This window comes from Sturnus vulgaris, chromosome 3 (assembly GCF_052056855.1).
Source record: "Sturnus vulgaris isolate bStuVul1 chromosome 3, bStuVul1.hap1, whole genome shotgun sequence".
Taxonomy (NCBI): domain Eukaryota; kingdom Metazoa; phylum Chordata; class Aves; order Passeriformes; family Sturnidae; genus Sturnus; species Sturnus vulgaris.
Genome location: NC_142245.1, coordinates 61562336 through 61581075, shown reverse-complemented (window position 1 = coordinate 61581075; position 18740 = coordinate 61562336). Strand labels below are relative to the sequence as shown.

The following is an 18740-nucleotide window of genomic DNA, read 5'->3' as shown; positions in this document are numbered from 1 at the left end:
ACTGGTGCCCAGCTGCTCTGCCTCTGCCCCAGGTCTGTTCTGCGCAGAGGATGGGGCCAAGAGCTACAGACAGGCTCTCCTCGGTCCCCCGGCGCCCACCACCCAACCTCAGCAGCACCTGGCGGGACCCCCGAGGACCGGACCTCCCCCACCCCGAAAAGTGCAAGGCGTTATTTTTGAAAGCGCCCAAAATAGCGCGCGGCTGCTGCACAAGTCTCCTTATTATTCCTCCAGCGTCGGCAGTAAATCAGGGGGAGGATGCACCTCCGCCGGAGCCCTTGTCGGCGGCCGCGTTTTCGGTGAGGGCGATGCCCGCCGCGGGTGCCGGCTGCCGGGTGCCGGCTGCGGGCGGCCGGGGCGCAGCGGCAGCGCAGGCGAGGGAGGAAGAGGAGCCGCGGCGGCGGCGGCGGCGGCAGTTTCCCCTTTCCCCAGCCCTGGCTCCGCGGGCGCATGCTCACTGTGCCCGCAGCCCTGGACCATATTTGTCAGGACTACTCGAGAGACGGAGAAAGAGAGAATTTGGGGGGGTAAGGAGCGGCGGGTTCCGATCTGATCCGCAAGCCGTTTAGGGAGCCGCGATGGCAAAGGCTGGTGACGGGTTTTAATTTTCCCCCTAGGTGAGGATGAAAGTTAGAGAGAGCGCGAGAGATAAAGGGAGAGACGCACCTCCTTTCCCTCCCTTACGAAACGTATCTGGGGAAGGGGAGGGGGGCTTCTCCCCGACCACCTCGAGCAGAAAGGATGGAAGTTAATGCCGGGTAAAGTGGGCAAGTGACTCGCAAGTGGCTGGGGAGCGGCCGGGGCACCGGGGATCTCACTAAATCATAAGTGTACGAGTGTGAAAGAGGAACAAAAGAAAGAGAGAGGTGCCTGGTATTTCTTTTTCTCTTCCCAAACACATGAAGGGAGTACATGTATATATATATGCGCTGTGTATTTATATACATACACAGGCACGCACGCACGTATGTGTATGTACATATATATATACACGAGGGAGGGAGCTGTGGAAATATGTTTGGGGGGGCCTTTTTTTGGGGGGGGGGAGTGGGTTCCGAAGGGAGGGGGAAGGGAAGGGGAGAGACATTTTGCAGACTTGCCCCACCAATGAGCTTGTCAGTTGGCTCCATTTAATGACACTTACGGGGCACCGCCGTGCTGTTGGGAACAATGTGATGCGGGTGCCGCGGCCGGGCGGCGGGGGGGGAAGGTGGGGGGCACGGGTGTGCGTGTGAGCGCCGGGCGGGGAGGGAGCGGAGCGGAGGGAGGGGGCTCGCTGCCACCCGAGCCCCCCCTCCGCAGCCCCGGCTCTTTGTTCGCGCAGGCTGAAGGACGGGGAGAAGTGCGGGCTGCGAGGGGGCAATGCGCAGCGGAGAGGGGTGCGAAAAAGGGTTTTTCGGTCGGAAGCGGCGAGAGGTGGCGGCTGCCGGGATATACCGGTTGAATGTGCCGTGGGTCCCCGTGTGCGAAGGCCTCTGCCAGCGCGCAGCGGAGAGTTTGTATTTTCCGTCGCTCCTGCACTTTGTGTGATTGTGTGCGAGAGATATTTAAAATATAATCATCTCCCAATTTCCGCCATTTTGGGGAAAGTTTGCACACACATACACATACAAAAAAAAAAAAAAAAGGCAAGCTTGTAGCAATTTTTTTTTTTTTTAAGAGACGAAAAAAAAAAAGTCTTTTGCTCGAGTGCTCAGTTCCTGCCTCTGTGCGGTGCGTGCGCCGCGCTCGCTGCGGCAGACATGTGAGGCGGCGGGGGAACGGCCCCTGCCCGCTTCGGGCTGCGTGCGGCGGCGGGGGCCGGCGCCTGTCACCGCCGCCGGCTCCGCGGGCCGGCCTCGGGGGGCTGCCGGGGGCTGGCCCCGGGGTGCCGGCGGTGTGTTGTGAGCGCACATACACGTGAGTGCGTATTTTGCCGACGACGGGGGCAGGGAGCGGGGGGGGCAGGCAGGGGCAGGGAATAGGACGCGGCTTTTCTGTTAAGTTGCGCGCTCTCGCCTGAAGTGCGGCCGGGGTGGGGGAGCGGCCCCCCGCGCACACGCCCGTCTCTCCCTCCCCGTCTCCGCAGCCGGTGCATATAACAACAGGATATAGGCACACTTGTTCTCGCTAGCGCGTGTGGGGCGGTGTTTTTTCGGTGGGGGGGGCGGAAAGCGATTTTTTTTTTTTTTTTCGGGGTGGGGGGGGGGAGGGAGCGGCGGCCGACGGGAAGGCGCTCCCGCGGAGCGCCCGCCCGCCCGCGGCCGGGGCTTCGGAGAGGCTGCCGGGGCTGCGGCGCCCGGGGCGGGGGGCGCCGCGTCGGGGCGGCAGCGGCGCCCGCTCCCCACCCCCATGGTTTTCCCCCCTCCCCGTCGGAGCGGGCGCACGCGAGAGCGTGAGAGAAAAAGTTGCAGCGCGGGGCCGGGCGCTGGCGGCTGCGGGGCCGGGCGAGGGCGAGCCCTCCGGGGAGGCGGCGTGTGCCGGCCCCTCCCGCGGGAAGGGGTGACTTCTCCGCCGAGGGATGCCCGGAGATCGGCTGCGAGCGGCCGAGGAGCGAGCCCCCGCAGCCCCCTAGAAAAAAAGAGAGCTCGCCCCCCTCCTCCTCCTCCTTCTCCTCCGCGCTGGGGGAGGGGAGGAGGGAGGAGAAGGTAACATTTTTTTAAATTTTTTTTCCTTTCCACTCTGAGGCAACCTCCTTTTCCCGGATCCCGGTCCCGCGGAGGGGGGGGGGAGGCGAAAGGGGGGGGTGGGAAGAAAAAAAAAAAAAAAGCGAGGGACCCGGTAAACAAGCGGAGTCCCTCTCTCGTTGTGCAACTTCCTCAGGAACACTTAACACCCAGTTCCTCTCCCACCCCCGCCCGCACCGCGCTCGCCCCCATCGCCGCCCCCTCGCCAGGGCAGGGGGGCACTCTTCCCCCGCTCTGTTAAATTGCCCGGGGCGGGGGCGAAGGAAAAAAAGGCAAATTCGGGAGGGAAGCGGAGAGACTCGCGAACCGCTTTCCCCGAGCGCTCCTCCCGAGGAGCCGGGCGGGCGCTTTTGTCTCCGTGGTTCTGCCCGAGCCTGGGGAAGACGCGGACCTGAGCCCGGGTTTTCTCCAGAAAGTTTCAAGTGCAGCAAAAACACGCCGCAAAACTGGCCAAGGAGGGACCTCTGCTGGTAGGCCGCGGGCAGCCGGCGCCGGGGAGCGGCGGCCGCGCCCGCCGGGCCTCGCCGCAGCGTTCCGGCCGCCGCCGCGCTCCGCCGCGCCGGGCGCAGGGGCAGCGGGCGGGCGGACGGGCGGGCGGGGAGCGGCCCGGGCGGCTCCGGGCGGGGGCACGGCCTGCCCGGGAGCGGCGGGGGGCGCGCCCTGCGGCCCTGCCACTTGTCCCACCCGAGAGCGCGGCTTGAGCCCTCGGGGCTTTTCGGCTTGAGGAGCGCTGCGTGCGTTAGGAGGCCCCTGGAGATGCGGCAGCGTCCCCCGGGGCGAGAGGGTCACGGCCTCTTCCATGTCTTTTAATTACCTGTGCTTTAGCAGCGCCCTGTAAAAGCTTTACAGCGAAAGGCAGCAGGAGTCACATTCTTAGTTTTGTTCTATTTTCTTTATTTCTTCCGTGTAGTTGAGTGGCACTAGACCGATCATTTTTGCTGTTTCTACTCCTGAATGGAGGCTCAGTCGTGGGTGCTAAAAATCAGGTGGTGAGCATAAATAAAGCTCATGATATAAAAAGTTCAGCCTGTGTCATTTTAGGAAATAGTCTGTGCTCAGAATTGTAACACAGGTTTCTTAGTGCAAATCTTTAAGCTGTTCAGGAACCAATGCTTTTTTCCAAGAAAGTTACCACGTTCCCAGAAGTCTATATGATGAACATCTGTAAGAGAGAAACTCCCTGAAAGTGGTGGCTGAAGGCAGCAGAGCTTTCCACTTTTATCTGGGTGGTGCCTGGTAGGCATTATTTTCCGTGAGACTTCAGCAGCTTCGGCTGTGGTCCGGTTGGTCTCATGAACTAGTGAAGCTCTAGTGAAGGTGGCTGAAGCAGTTGTCTCGGATGGTACTTGTTGTCGATTGGGCAATTGTAATAAACTCTGGTTTAATTTGCGGTGTATGTTTCACCTTCAGTTTACTGAAGTTTTTTTAGAATATTACTTTAAAAGTTTCCATAACTTGTGATGACTTTTTTTCCTCTAACTTGTTGAGTTTTATTTGGCATCACCTGTTCTGTGAAGAGAGATGGTTGAGTTTTCGTGGGCTGCTCAATTTACTCTCGTCTGTTTTTTAATACTGCTGGTAAGGAGGATGATGGGTTGTGAGTGATGGGTGTGAGGTATCAGTGATGAGCTGGCATGAGGCTTACTGAAGAAAGTGATAGCATGTGTGTAGTCATAGCTTATTACTGCTCCAGTAGTAGGACTGCTCATCACAATGGGAGATGCCAGCAGCTCTTTGTGAATGGTGGCGAAGGGAAAGTCTATAAATGCAGAAACCTGCTGCATATGTTTAGGAGCTAGAAAAGGTGAACTAATTGTTTATGAACAGCAGAGCTTATGGGAGCTGGTAATAAATGGTAGATGATGAAGAGGAGGGCATGAGTCAGACAAAAGAGATGCTCAGATATATATTGAATTAAGTTTGGGTAGGAAATAACAATTTGAAACAGGTCAGGTGATAAGAGGTGTGAAGATTTGGTGCAGACAGTGTCTGCATTGGGGAAGGAAGAAGGAACAAATGAACAGAGAAGTTTTTTGTAGCTTTCTGTGTCTGGTTCAAGCAATTAAGAGAATTTAAGACATAGGATTTCAGAATTGTTGTATGCAACTCTTACTATCTGAGCAGGTTAAATCTCCACTCAGGCCTGCACAGGCAGTAACAGAAATAAGGGAACCATGAAAGCTTTGCAGAGGAAATACTTTTCTAGTGTGAGGTACAGGCTGTTTATAAACAAGGAAAAGCTGTCAGTGGTAAGTTTCATTAGACGGCAGAATAGCTTTGGTATTGGGTAACTATTGTTGTTGTAGTGTCTTGTGGATGTTTGAAAATGAGGCATTAGATGAAGGCTGTGTGTAATTGTTACCCAGTCTCTAGCAATGGTACAGCAGTAACAGTGTTACCTTGCTGACAGAGACCAGACTTGGATGAGGACAGCATGAACCTCCTTTAAGACTGGTGCAGACCCAGGCTTCATAGGTTTTTTTAATGCTTTTGTGGCCAGATTCTTCCTGTAGGGGAAAAAGTTTTAAAGCCAAAATATTGGGAAGCAGGAGCGAACATATACAATAGCTGTGGAGCATCTAGTAGTCAGAAGAGTAGCAATAGATAAAATAAGAGTAAATAATGCTGAAACGACATTTTCAACAGGAACTCTGGTCCTTTTTGTGTTACAACCTTTGAGTGGCAAAGAATATTAATCTGTGTCCCTTTGTGAAAACGTATAAAAGCTATGTATCTCATCTTTAAAATACCTTGCCTGTAATAAACTTAACGAGCAACAGGCCAAATAGTGAAATTTACTCAAACAACTTTTCAACACAGAGGATAGAAACACAGCAGAACTAGTAAAGTAGTTTCCAAACAATGAAAAATGAGATTTTTGATTGTGAGTGAAATGTGTATCTGAAAATACCTCTTTTAATGAAATATTAAAATAATTAGAACTTTAAACAGGTGCAAGAGAAAACACATATTAAAATGTGGTGGGTAGCATCAAAGAATTTTACCATTTCCTGCACTGTTCCTGTTGTGGTTGTTTTTCTGTAAGTCTGGTGCAAAAATATGGAGGGTGAGAAAGAGGCAAGTGTGAGGTGTGCCCAGCTCAAAGAGAGGACGGTGAAGAGAGAAGCAGGGCTTACCCCAGTGGGTTTACAGTCAATTGGCTTTGCTTTTGCTGTCACGAAGCTCAAACTTAGTACTGTTGTCAAATATAGGAAGTTTACACTGTGAGGAGTAATTCTGCTTCACGTGGCTTTGGAAGTATAACAAGTCAGTGCTAGTAATATTCACATTCTTACATGTTAAATAAAACTAAGCTGAGTATCCACTTGTCCCTGGTATCTAGAATTTGGTGTATTTGCAGCTCTGGTACACCGAGTTGTTACCTTCAGATCCACTTTGTTTTCCTTATTTACTGGGTATGGGAAAATGTGTCCTTTTAGTTCATGGGTGCTACACCAGGCAGCCTTGAAGATGTCCAAAGTAAATGTATACAATATTAGGACAAAAATGCTAACTTATTACCTTTGTTTCTGAACATCCATCAATGCTGGTGTTACCCAGTCCAGTGGGGAAGAGGGACCATGGCTTACCTGCAGAAGGATATTTTCTCTCTTGGGATCTCTTTTTCCCTTGGAACTCACTCTTGGTGTCACTTGCTCTGTGTTCCCAGTTTTGGGTCTCCCCATAGAAGCTGTTACCTGGGGAGAGGATCAATATGGGGCAAATCTGCTAGGCTGTCTTGTCATGGCAGCTACAGAAATCCTCAAAAGTACAAATAAAAATACACAGAGATGCATAAGAAAGGACAAATTACTGCAGACACGTTATCCCGGTCTGGCAATGATGACTGGTGGCTTTATTGCTGAACTCTGTCTCTGCTGCCCAGTGGCCAGTAATGAGTTGACCCCACTGGATAGAAACCATACAGGCATTTCACAGTTAGCGTCTTAGATGTTCAAAATTCAGGTAGGGGTCAGGTAGTTTTTTAAAGCACTGACTGGAAGAAAGACTCCTATTACTACTTTCTGATGTATTCACTACATAACCCTATAATTACTTCAAAAACTACTTGTAAGTCTAATTGGCATATTCTGTCCTGCTTCTTTGCTTTATATCTTTAGACAGTCTTTCATCAGAGAAACTATCTAATTTTTAGTGCTGTTATTCTCAGTTAAGTATCTCCTCTGTGAGGTACTCATTTATTGTTGAACCTGTTAGTAAAAATGAAGGTTTTTCTAAAGGATGTGTCTTAATCTTATTTACTATGCTTGTTTATTTTGATGACTTTATTACATATGTCTGAAACAAAGTTAATGTTGAAATATTAATATGCAGCACACTTCTCTTATGGCTGTGAGGACTGAGATAGTAAAGGCGGATTTTGGAGATGCTTTTGGAAGATGACTGCTCCAAGTACTTACTATTATGTCCTTTCCTTCACATCAGATGGCATTTACTGACGGGTCCCTTATTCGTCTAGTATTTTTACTTCTTTTCTGGCAGTGCAGCAGCAGAAATGATACCAGACGAAATCATTGTAGAAGGAATTATACTAGTTCAAAGAACTACATCAGAGCTTTAAAAAACAAAAAATTAAAAGAGTAGATAAGACATTCTTTAGTTTTCTTTGTTCTGAGATTTAGATGATTGCAATGAGTTCTTCCTTTTTTTAGTACCTCAGTGCTGTAACAATTTTATTGGTCTGTATCTTGTTTCTTACTATCATTAGAAGAGGGATATAGGCCTATCTTTCATCTGTCCAAAATCAGCAAAGCTGGAAACAGATATTTTGTTAATAGAGATTCCTTTTTGTAAATTAATTTCTATCTGTGTTGCCCTGTGACCTTTTCATTCCCACCAAGAACACTTCTGAAGTCTGCAGAATATAAAACGTTTACAGATTGTGCCTTTTACGTTGAGTTAATTTCAAAAGGAAAGCAATAATGAATGTCTTTAGACATCTTCAGAATGTATCATTATTGCAGTTTGTTACCTGAGGAAAGTTTCTTACGTGCAATTAAGTCAGAATTTGTATGTATTTTTGAGACAAGTATGCCCTGAACATTTCTGTTACGGATTTTTCATTACCTTTCGTGGTTTACTCCCTGCCTAAGTAGGCTAGACGCTTTCAGTTTCCCACCCCCCGTGTAATTTTCGTGTCTGTAATGAGAGTGGCACTATGGGAGATGACAGCATCTGATGGAGCAGCTGTGCTGTCCGATGCTCCTTGCTCTGTGGTACGGCAGCTGCTGAGAGGAAACATTTCTCCACAGCCTTCCAAGTCTTTTCCTGACTTCTGTCATACCTTCTGCGGAAACCATTGGAGCATGTTTTCTGTAATAAACCACAGGAGGGTTGAGTGAAGTGTCCTCTAAATAGAATGATAATTTAAGATTACTTAGAGACTTCAGTTAATGTAGAACACAGCTTTGTGTTTACTTAGCCAGGCTAATCCGGGGGAGCTTGTTCCACCAATGTGCTTGAGCCAGCATGTTTCGTGTCCTTAAGACTTCACGGATGCCTGGAGAGATCCCATTTTTCAGCTACTCCTTAGCAGCTTGGGTCTTGTGTTCTTGAGGGAAGGCCTGTGCCTCTGCCACTGTGCTGCAGTTCGCTTCAGTCAAGCCTGCTTGAATTGGTTTGTAGTGGTACTTGATACTCAGATCAAGCAGAGAGATCCCAACTTGTGTTGCAGGAGCTTGTCCTGAGGAATGATTTTAAAAGATGAGATCTATGGCTTTGGGGAATTTCTCAGTTTGCACTGAATTTGTTTAGATTTATTGATGTTTTTTAAAATGAATCTTTGTACATTGTTGGTATGGTTTTCAATAGTTCCTCGCAGAGAATTGCCTAAAGATGGGGAAGACACATTGAATCATTTGGTTCTTCTTACTTCAGACTTGTCATGTGAAAAATGTGAAGTTTTCCCAAAGAGCTTTCTGTGAATCCTGCCTACCATATGAAGGGGAATGCAAAAGTTTTCACTCTTAGCACTGGATACTGACTGAGATCCAGCTCCTGTTATCTTGTTGATAACTGTGTAGTTGCTGTAGTGTAATGAAAGTACTCATGGAGTAAGGTGTTGCTGAGGATTTTAAAGACTTCTGCTAGAAATGAAGAGGAAACCAAGGAGAAATGAAAGGGACTTCACATTGTGTACCCCAAACCAAACTCTTATGTGTCTATAGTGGTGATGTTACAGTGATTGAGCCTATTTTTCTGATTAATACAATGTAAATTCGATTGTTTTTCATGCAACTAAGTTAACTAAGTGTTTTTTCTCCTGAACCTTTCAATCTCAAGCTTCTAGATGACCTGAGTTTACTTCTGCTTGGTTTGCATCTCTTTCTGTTACCGGAGTGAACAAATAGCACCTTCTGGGTAGTTTATTTGTTTGTTTGTTTGTGAAAAGTCAAGATCTTCAGAGAGTATTTCCAGATTCACATTGGGACCTAAGTTAGAAATTAGATTTTAGAAAACAAGATTAAGCTCTAGAGGAAGTTCTCTGTCTATTTGAATTGCAGCTACTGATGCTGGCAGCAAAAGTGTGCAGTCTCCAGATATGGGGTATGAGGCTTAGAAAGTCTTTGTTTAAAAGTTCAGAGAGTTTACATTCTAAAAAGTTCGGAAAGTGCAAATTTCAAAAGTGGTGAGGTTTTGCTAGTACTTCACAAACAATGACAGCTAATTTTGTCACAAATTATTTAAGCTGCTAGGCATAGTGCAGCCGTTCTTCAGAAACAATATTAGTAAGTTCTCATTCCACATTGAACAAATAGTAAATTAGGTGCTGGGCCACAGATTTAAAGATTGCTGGGTTTGTGAGAAGTGGAAAGGAAGAAGTTGGTGGCACTTACAACTGGCTGCTAGAGAGGCAGTTCAGTGCAACTGATGGTGTGTTTGTGACAGTGACAAGTGGTGTGCTGGAGCTAGGGGTCAGAGACAAGTGCAATGTACTTCCGTTGCTTGTGCAAATTTTTTATCACAGAAAGGGATGTCCAGATGCACTATTTCTGAAGATAAATACTATCTTCTCTCCATTCACTGTTCTGAAGGAGAGGGATCTAGTAAAGTTGAATCTTGCAAAGCAGTAGGTTTCTCTAGTGTCTATATGTGCTTCTGTACTTGGAAATAAGTTTTAACAAGTGCATTTCAAAATTTAGTGAAACTATATGGAAATAGATAAAGAATAATCGAGTGTCCTGAGTCAGACCAGGAAACTGATAATTTCAAATTAATTTTGAAATTTTAATTTGAACTTGGGTAAAATATTCAAATCAGCATGCTATCCAGTATTAAGGAAATGCAGTTCTGTTAATCAGTGCTTAATGTATTTATTAGAGGCATGCACTCATGTTTTGCCTTTCCTAGAACAGATGTTTTTAAGTGTACTTGACATGTTTTCCTCATGTCAACTTATCTGCAGTTCGAAATTTTTCTTTTCTTTCCAGTACAGCCCCATTGCCTCCTAGTGTGTGAAACAGGTATTATTTTCAAAGTTTTTAAAATATTTCCCCTTACTTTTATTACATCATGTATATTATCACCCTTGTCATCAGTTGTCCAGTGTGCAGAGGAAAGCATTTGATACAAGTCTGTGAAATGCATTAGAAGAAATGTCTGGTGATATAAGCATTAAATCACTTAGCGAATTTTCAGATAACTTTTTTTTCCTTTTTTTTTTTTTTTAGTACATGCATCATGAATGAATCTGCCTCTAGTGGAAATGGTCAAGAGTTTGATGTATTTAGTGCAATGGACTGGAAGGATGGCATAGGTACTTTGCCAGGAAGTGACCTAAAGGTAAGATATGTAATTTTTTCAGTAAGTGAAATAAAACTGTTAAATGACAAAAGAATGCATTTAAAAAGCTGGTGTGTAGGTATCTGCTTTTATGAATAAAACATGAATCTGCAGTTCTGAGTTAAGCGACTGTAGCCTGTTAGGTTTTAGCTCTGGAGTTTCTTGATTCAGTTTGTGGTGCTGGCACAGACAGCCGACATCCCCGTAGGAAGGCATAAATTAGCACTGCCTCACTATACAGACAGAATTAATCAAATGCACAAAATCCCAAAGAAATCTCAAAAGTGTGAAAATGCAGTCCACTTAGAGCATTATATTACTGTATCACTAAGAATTTTCATACTGTCATTGACTCTCATGATCTTTTTATTTCTAAAAATGGTTTATTTTTGCTGTGCTTTTGTCATGTGGGTGCCTAGAAAGAAGAATAAAGTGAGTGCTTATGAGCTGGTTGCAGTTTAGAAATTTGAATTATATTGGAGTAGTAATTTTGCTTACGTTTTTCACACTGGTTGAGTTTCCTGAAGTAAATCATAACTCTTCTGTTTTCAGTTTCTTTTTATGCCTCCCATACTTCTTACTGTCGTCAGAAGGTGTCCTTTGCTGTGCTTGCAATTTTGATATTAGAGACTGTGTTGTACCCATTTCCTCTTGAATAAAGTAAATATTTTCATATAATTCTAATGTTTATTTTTTTAAAGGAATCTCATAAAAAACTGTGTGGCGTTTAAAGCAACTTTTTATCTTTTGGTGCCAGATATGATTTCTATTGTTGAAGTAAAAAGTCAAAAAGTGTTTGAAATTTGGGACATGCATGTTGTGGATATGTTTTTGTGTTGATGTTTAGGTAGTTTGTTTCTTTGTTTTGTGGGTTTGTTCGAATTTTTGCTTTTGGTCACAGAACAACAGAATAAATTTGCAGAATAATTTTCTTTGCAGAGGACTTCAGGCTACCACCCAGACTAAGTACCCAAGTGTCAGGGCAGGTTAGATCAGGTTGCTCAGGATTTGATTATCTACAGGGCTGGAGATGCCACAGTCTCTCTGGGCTACTCATTCCAGCATTTGTCTATGCTCATAGTAATTTTTTTCCTTTTATGGATGCTTTGTTGGAACTACTCCTTTTGTAGCTTATGCCTGCTGCCTCTTGTCCTTCTCCTGTGCACATCTGAGAAGAACCTGGCTCCATCCCCTCTCTGCTGGAAGACAGCAGTAAAATCTCTCAGCTGGATTCACTCAGCTTCTTGCATGTCATCTGCCACAGCCCCTTTCTGGTTTGGTGGGCTTGCTGCAGGATGTGAGTGCCTTTCTCCTAGCAGACACAGGAGCCTGCATCTGCCCTCATCAGTATTCGCTGGAGGAGAATGGTGTGTTTCCCCTGGCTGCCCTCTTGCTCAGGCAGCCTGGGGTGCTCCTGGCCACCTTTGCTGCCAGGGCACGTCGCTGACTCATGTTCAACTCACAGGTTTTCTGCAAAGCTGCTCTCAGATAGTCAGCCCCTGCTCTGAACTAGTGCACGTAGATGCTCTGTTCCAGGTGCAGCGCCTAGCACTTGCTTTGGTGGCCCTTCATAGCATCTTGTTAGCCCATCTTCTCCAGCTTATTGAAGTCTATCTCAACAGCAACCCTGCCCTTCAGTTCATCAGCCATTCCTTTCAATTTCAGTTTGCTTTTCCTGCCTGTACTCATAGAGGAGCCTTTCTTGTTGCCTTTGTTAGTTTATTCTCTGGCTGAGTTTTGAATTTCCTAATTCCATGACTGTACACTGCAGCAATATCACTATATACCTTGTCTGTGAAGTTTCCTTTTCCATGTTCTGCTTACCTCCTTTTCTTTTTTGAACTAAGTAAGGAGTACCTGGTTCATTCGCGTTGGCCTTCATCCGCATCTGCTTAACTTCTTGCACATTGACAGGCCTCATTCTCCTGGTGTGAAGTTCTTGGAGAGAGGGACAGATTTCCTGGGCCTATTTGCCCTTTAAAACAGTCTCTTGTATGATCCTGCCAAGCAGATCTCTGAACAAGCCAACATACACCTCTTCTGAAGTCCTTACTTGTTTCTCTGGCTTCTTTCAGGATTTCAGACTTCATCATCTTATGGTGATGATGATAGCTAAGGCTATGATGAGCTTCTGCATCCCTGAACAGTTCTGTAGTTTTAAGTCCAGGCTTTAAAAATTTCTTTTTATTTTAATATGCAACATTGTGTGAAAGGGAACCATAGTATTGCAATACTTGAGCAATACAAAAGGGAACAGTGCAGGAAAATTTCTCATAGAAATCACTGGTTTGTGCTTTTTTCAGTTATGATTACTCTACGTCGAACAAAACTAAAGCAAAGTTTGAGTCACTGATGAGTAGAGGAATGGGAAAGTTTCCATGTAAAGTGGAGGAAAGGAACTGGAAGGTAGCTCAGGGTAACTTCAAGAAATCATGTAGACAATTCTTAACTATGTCCTTTTCAGGAAAGCACAAGCTTCATTTTATGGCTGCTCTTTCAGTTTTTTTATTTATTTATTTTAATTTGGAAACAGGCATACTTGATTTTTGGACAGAGATTCTTTCTTTGGTCCAAGCATTAGGGAAGGTTCATTCAGAGGTGCAATAGTAGTCTACCCAGAATGGTGAAATATACAGAATATTGGCGAGGTAGCTCCTTTTTAGGTTACTATTTGGGGGGGGTTGTTTGCTTGTTTGCATTTTTTAGATACAAAAGCAAGGGGTTGAAGGGATGAAAGGGATGAAATTGAAATGTAGCCATTTGAAGACTGAATGAAGGAAGAATGTTTTCTAACAATGCAGAATTAGCCCAAGAAGGTTACTGTACCAGGGAACATCAAGATTCAGTGAGAGACTAGGTGTTTTGATAGATACCAAAACAATTTGAGCTGTTAAAATAGTAAGGATTTTTAAGCTTTTATGAGAATTGTAAACAACTCGTGCTTCAGGACTGCTTCTAAATAGTGGCGATTAAAATGGTGACTAATCACTTGAAATTGTAAATGTGGTAATGCATATGTTATACTCTTTGTGGAATTCTCAGAATAGAGTTAATGAAGATTATTTACCTGAACTCTCCTGATCACAGAATGTTTTACTATTGTGTTCTGAACCCAAAGAAAATGACCTTACCTAGCAGTTACTTATTGTAAGCTTGTGTGTGTCTTTCAAAAATTGTAATAAAGAGATCAAAGATATCAAACCATTGTTGTGTATTTACACCGAAATGCACTTGAAAAATCTGGTGAAAACACTGTAATAGCAAGATACTTAAATACAAATGTTCTATTTTTACAGCTTCGTAATGGATTAGAGTGTCTGAGGCATTTTATAACAAATAATAAGCGATAGCTTATATATCCAGTGTAGACAATGTGTTGCTTAAATTCTCACATTTAGTCTTTCCTCTTCCTAAAATGTTAGAGGAAATTGAACAGTCAGATTTGATAAACAGTATTGTATCAGCATATTAACGTTAAGGTAAACCTATACCAAAATATTGAAATTTTTATATAGACATTTTAGGAAGTTGCCTAATTTAAGTCCTTATTTTTAGTTGTATAAGTCACATAGCATTTGTTTGTCTTTATGGCTTGCATGATGAAGTGTCATGCTTATTTTAACGTAAGCATGTTTTAAGAAATCTCTTTTCTTGTGTGCTTTATTAAAATCCAGCCTGGGGTTATCAGGCAAGAATATATGAGCAACCATTCCTTTTAGAACCACTTCATTTTTGTGAATATGAATTCCTGAATGATGAAAAGTTGGTAAAACACTATTTTAAGTAGAGCAAAATGTTTTTGAAACATTTAAAAATAACTTTTCTCAATGTTTTCTTATAATTTCTTAAATCTCAATTTTCTTATGGTACAGAAGAACATCTAAATCAGGAATAGATACTTGGATTATTTATTATTGTTAGAAGGTCTTTTAGGCAGTTTGATGCCTACCAGACTTCAGTGAGATGGGCTGCATTGGGGGGCACTCACTTCCCAGTCTAATCAAAACGAGGGAGCCAAATCAGATACCAAGCTTCTGTTCTCAGCCATGCTACGGTCTCTTATTCCTGCATCTGTTTCTATACCAGTAAAATGATGAAAATGTTCTTTCCTCATGACTTTGGGCGCTGTTAATTGTTGGGGTTTTGTCAGCTGTAGTTGGAGAAGGCTGTGGAAATACATTCTTATACAGATTTTGTTAAAAAAACTTCAGCAAAAATAGTTAACACTCCTTGAACACTGCTTTGAGCATGCTATGTGACAGATAAGTAGTGAGTAGTTGTGGAAAATGCCAGAATTTCAAATTACACAGGGAACAGGCAGAATTAAAAATTGTACAGTATGATGCACTGAAGACTGTGAACAAAAAATTTTAGCATTGTATATTAGTTCTTTCAAGATGTTTAAATAAAACAGAAAACTTGAATTCCAGTAGAATTTAAAATAGTTTACAAATTACAGAATGCCTTCATGTGGCAGGCAAAGTAATGTATGCTCATCTGAAAAACATCAGTGCTTACCAGTTACTCTGCATGGTGTGAATGTAAATGTGAAATGCTCTTCTTTTTTCTCTTTTTTTTTTTCTCTTTTTAAAAAATCTCTGTGCTGCATGCACACAGTAACACCATGGCTTCAAGATTTAAATATACTCATTAAATTGGAAAAGCTGTAATAATTTACAGTCACTTCCTACTGCAGTGACAGAAGTTTATGAAGTACTTCTTAATGCATTTTCTAGTGCTGTGTTTGGAAAGTGAGCAGTTATAAACTGCATGGACAGAATTTGTTATTTCCAGCTTGCAGGTTGTGCTTGAATGTAAAGAAAAAAAAATTAAAATTTAATGATGAAGAAATTAACCTATAAATAAAGTTGGGCGGCAAATATTGTAGGAAACCAAATAGAGTAGTGGAACTGAATGGTGAAATAATGGTGTTTGGTGGTGTTTTGTATTTCCAGCAGTGCTGTAAAGAAAGTGAGAGTGATTTGGATTGCTGTGTTTCTGAATGCAGGGGTGCAGCAACTCAAGGCAGTCAAGTACATTCCTTTCACCTGCCTGTTCTGACATTGAGTTCATGCTTGCCTGAGATAATTAATGATAACTCCTCACATTGTTATGGAAACATCGGTAGTGTCTCAGGCAATGACTTTGTACAGTGCTTTTTCAGTGCAAAACTCAGAAAGAGAGCATAGTGTGCTGCACTTTGAGTCTGGAGAGGCAGGGAGAGTCCATGAGAGTGATGTCAGTGGGAAACATCAACTACCAGGAACTGGTTAAATCACTGCTAGCACTGGGAAGGGGCTGCTCCAGAGAGAAGATGGATTCCTTTCAGGGAAGGTGGTAAGGAGCAGCATAGGGAGCAGAAAACAAGGCAGATGGCAACTTTCTCTGACCATGTGTGAGCCCTAGCAGATCTACCTAGTGGCCTGGTCCTTTACAACTGAATAAAGTTAATTTCATATGGAATCTAATGGAATTAATTACCTCTTGCTCTGCTTCATTGCCATAGTTAAAACTGGTTAAAACTTCGCAATGCCATAAAATGAGTGAACCTTATGTAAAGAAAATAAAAAGACCATAAAAGGAAATTTCACTGTTAAAATGGTTAAAAACTGCAAAGGCAGGAAATGCTGGATTTAGGTTTACCTTTGGATCTTTATCTGGGTTCCCTAGTGTGTATGCATGGTAGTCTTCCTTTAAGTGATCACATGGTATTTTACCACAAAATCTCCTGTGCTGTTTGCTGTAGATGCTCTTAAACTTTCAAACAACTGGGCAGAGGCTTTCAGGAAGGAAAAGGAATAGTTTTGTGGTTACTGCAGGTAAATCCCGTACCAGAATGCTTAGGACCACACTTATTTCTACTGCAGCCTTTCTGCACAATGCTGAACAACTCGCTGGAACCAAATTTTTGGCAGGTTGCCATTTTTTATTTGTTTGCTAGCTTGGGCTTCCCATGAGATACTAGTGTTTTGTGTTTAGAAATATTCTGGCCAAAATAATTTGGAGCCAGGGTTGCCTTGTAGGTCAGCTTCTGGATCAATAAGCGTCATCTTGGCAGGCCTTGACTTCTGGCTCTGTTGCTGATTTATGTGTCACCTTAAGAAAGTCTGTTTAGCTGCAATTTCCTACTCAAGTGGAGATAATAAGGCAGACTGAGTTTGCAGTGTAGAGAAATCAGTGGGAAGCCCTCTGGTACTGAGATAATTCTTGAGCATTTGAAGTGGGATAGGGGGGTTTGGAAGAGCCTGAGGAGTGTCTAAGAATAAAGTGGATAAACATTACTGCAGACAAGACTGAGGTATTGGTATATACTGGGAAATGTCAGTCTCTCTTGCTAAGGGGATATGCTTTCTGATGGTACCTTAGTTTTCTGTTCAGTGATGAGAGAATGCTCCTATTGTTTTTATTTTTGGAAGGATATAATTTCATAGCAATTCCTTCCTGTGCCTTGTGTTTGTGTCTGCCCAGATAGGAAAAAACCCTTTTTTTTTTGGATGCCAATTGTTCTCTCTTATTTGTTACTTCAGGATTAGCCTATTGCAGTGTTACTGAAGCATCTTAAAATCAGTCCAAGATTGGTGGAAGTGCTTGACTTTCTTGCTGACAGCATCATTCCAGTGAGAGTGGTCTGGCCTTGCCCCTTGGTCATGTTGAGAAATTTAATTTCTGCTGATTATGATTTAGGGAGCCCTAGACACTCTGTGATCCCACTTAAGTTTTTCTTTTGCCATACTTCCAGAGTACAGTGTGTCGGCAGGATCCTTTTTCATCATTGAAGAAGCAGAATTGGCAGGTGCAGGCGCACGTTTCCCCAGTATTCTCTATCCCTAAAAGAGTCAAAATTTTGTGGCAAGGCAACTGTAAGGGGTTATGTGCTTACTGAGTGCTTTAAAATAAGCTGGGAGCAGACTACTTAGAAGGATGAAGAGCTACCAAAGAGATAGGTTTTGTTCTTTTTTTTGTTTTTTTTGTAGGTGGCTGAGAACAGAGATTTTGTTTCAGGAGTTACTTTACACTGCATTGTAACAGTAATTGCTAGAGTGCCTAAAGCTTTTTTAGATATGTGTTCTTTGTTGTAGATTGGGGTTTTTTAAAAAAGAAAATAAGCAGGCATTCTGCTTTCAAACCATGTAGAGTAAATAAGACTGGCTTTACTGCTTGAAGAAAGAGTATAAAAATACCAACAGCTGCCTCATTTTTCTGAATGCTATTCAGCCCTTGCCTGAGGCAGGGGCTCTGTGGAAAAAGTAGTATGTGATTGTGCATGTAAAGACACATAAGGAAGAGGGGTCTGGTTGAATGGACAAACTCTGGCATTTAATAACTTATTCAATTTAAGTAATATATAAAAAATAGTTTGGCATGTAGCAGGATGTGGTTGGAGAATTCAGTGGTAACAGATGATTCCTTCACTTTTAAAAGACTGAAATACCAGAAAAGCTCTGATTTATTTGAGGAGTCCCACTGAAGCCTCTGTGACTAAATGGTGATTAACAAGAAGAATGATGGTAACTTTTTGCTAGCTAGAAATCACACTGTAGTTCTTGTATCACTGAAGTCCCAGGTGTCAGTCCTCTTGACAAACTGCTATGGACTTCTGCTACTTTGAGCTTAGCGACTCCATAGGCATAAAGAGAATTGAGCATTTATTCAATTTTCTTTTGTTTTGCATATTCACAATTTTGCAGATTTCTTCTGAGTGTGTCTACGATCACTGTTGTGGTGTCAAGATACGTTTTGTTGCTGTCAGAATGCAGCAACAATTGTCTTTATTGCAGTGAACTTTTGTCCTTGTCTTGCCCAGTAGATGGTGGTGTTGACTGATTTTTCTAATTTATTTTAAAGCTGTGCATTAGCATATGTGAGAGTTTTGTCCTTTTTGTTTTTCCTTTGCACTTCAATTGTTCTTCCTTTTTTTTTCGTCTGTCCTCCCAAATAATAATTTTACCATATATAAACAATAGCCACTTTTATTCTGATTTGATACCTGTGGGAACTGATGAGATCTTTTACATTGTTAAGAAGGCACAAGTAACAGCAAACATTGATAGTCTGATCTGTGTTGCTCTGAACTGGACACATGTAACAGTGGGAGCTTAATTTGCAACTAGATTGTGTGCATTCATTCCCAACAGGTTGCGTTTTTAAGAATTAATCTACAATATGATAGACATTTTGCATTGTTTGCAATTTTTGTTCATCCCACATAGAGACAAATGCTCGAGAATACTTTTATGAAATGTGGTAAAGAGAACCGAAAGCCCTTTTAAC

The 18740-nt window shown here is 43.3% G+C and overlaps 1 protein-coding gene across 6 annotated transcripts in view; it reads left to right on the top strand.

Moving 5' to 3' along the window:
• The first annotated feature begins 416 nt into the window (after nucleotides 1-416).
• Nucleotides 417-18740, top strand: part of L3MBTL3 (L3MBTL histone methyl-lysine binding protein 3) — a 78221-nt gene continuing 59897 nt past the window's right edge. The window contains exons 1-2 of one of the 6 annotated variants that reach the window (XM_014874231.2): nucleotides 417-527; nucleotides 10358-10469. In XM_014874231.2, the coding sequence (XP_014729717.2) occupies nucleotides 451-527; nucleotides 10358-10469 (189 nt within the window). In that variant the 5' untranslated portion in view covers nucleotides 417-450. Of the gene's footprint in view, nucleotides 618-700; nucleotides 759-830; nucleotides 867-1701; nucleotides 1900-2495; nucleotides 2628-10357; nucleotides 10470-18740 lie in introns of those variants that run through there. The other 5 variants (XM_088161825.1, XM_088161824.1, XM_014874235.2 and 2 more) reach the window with 5 other exon arrangements.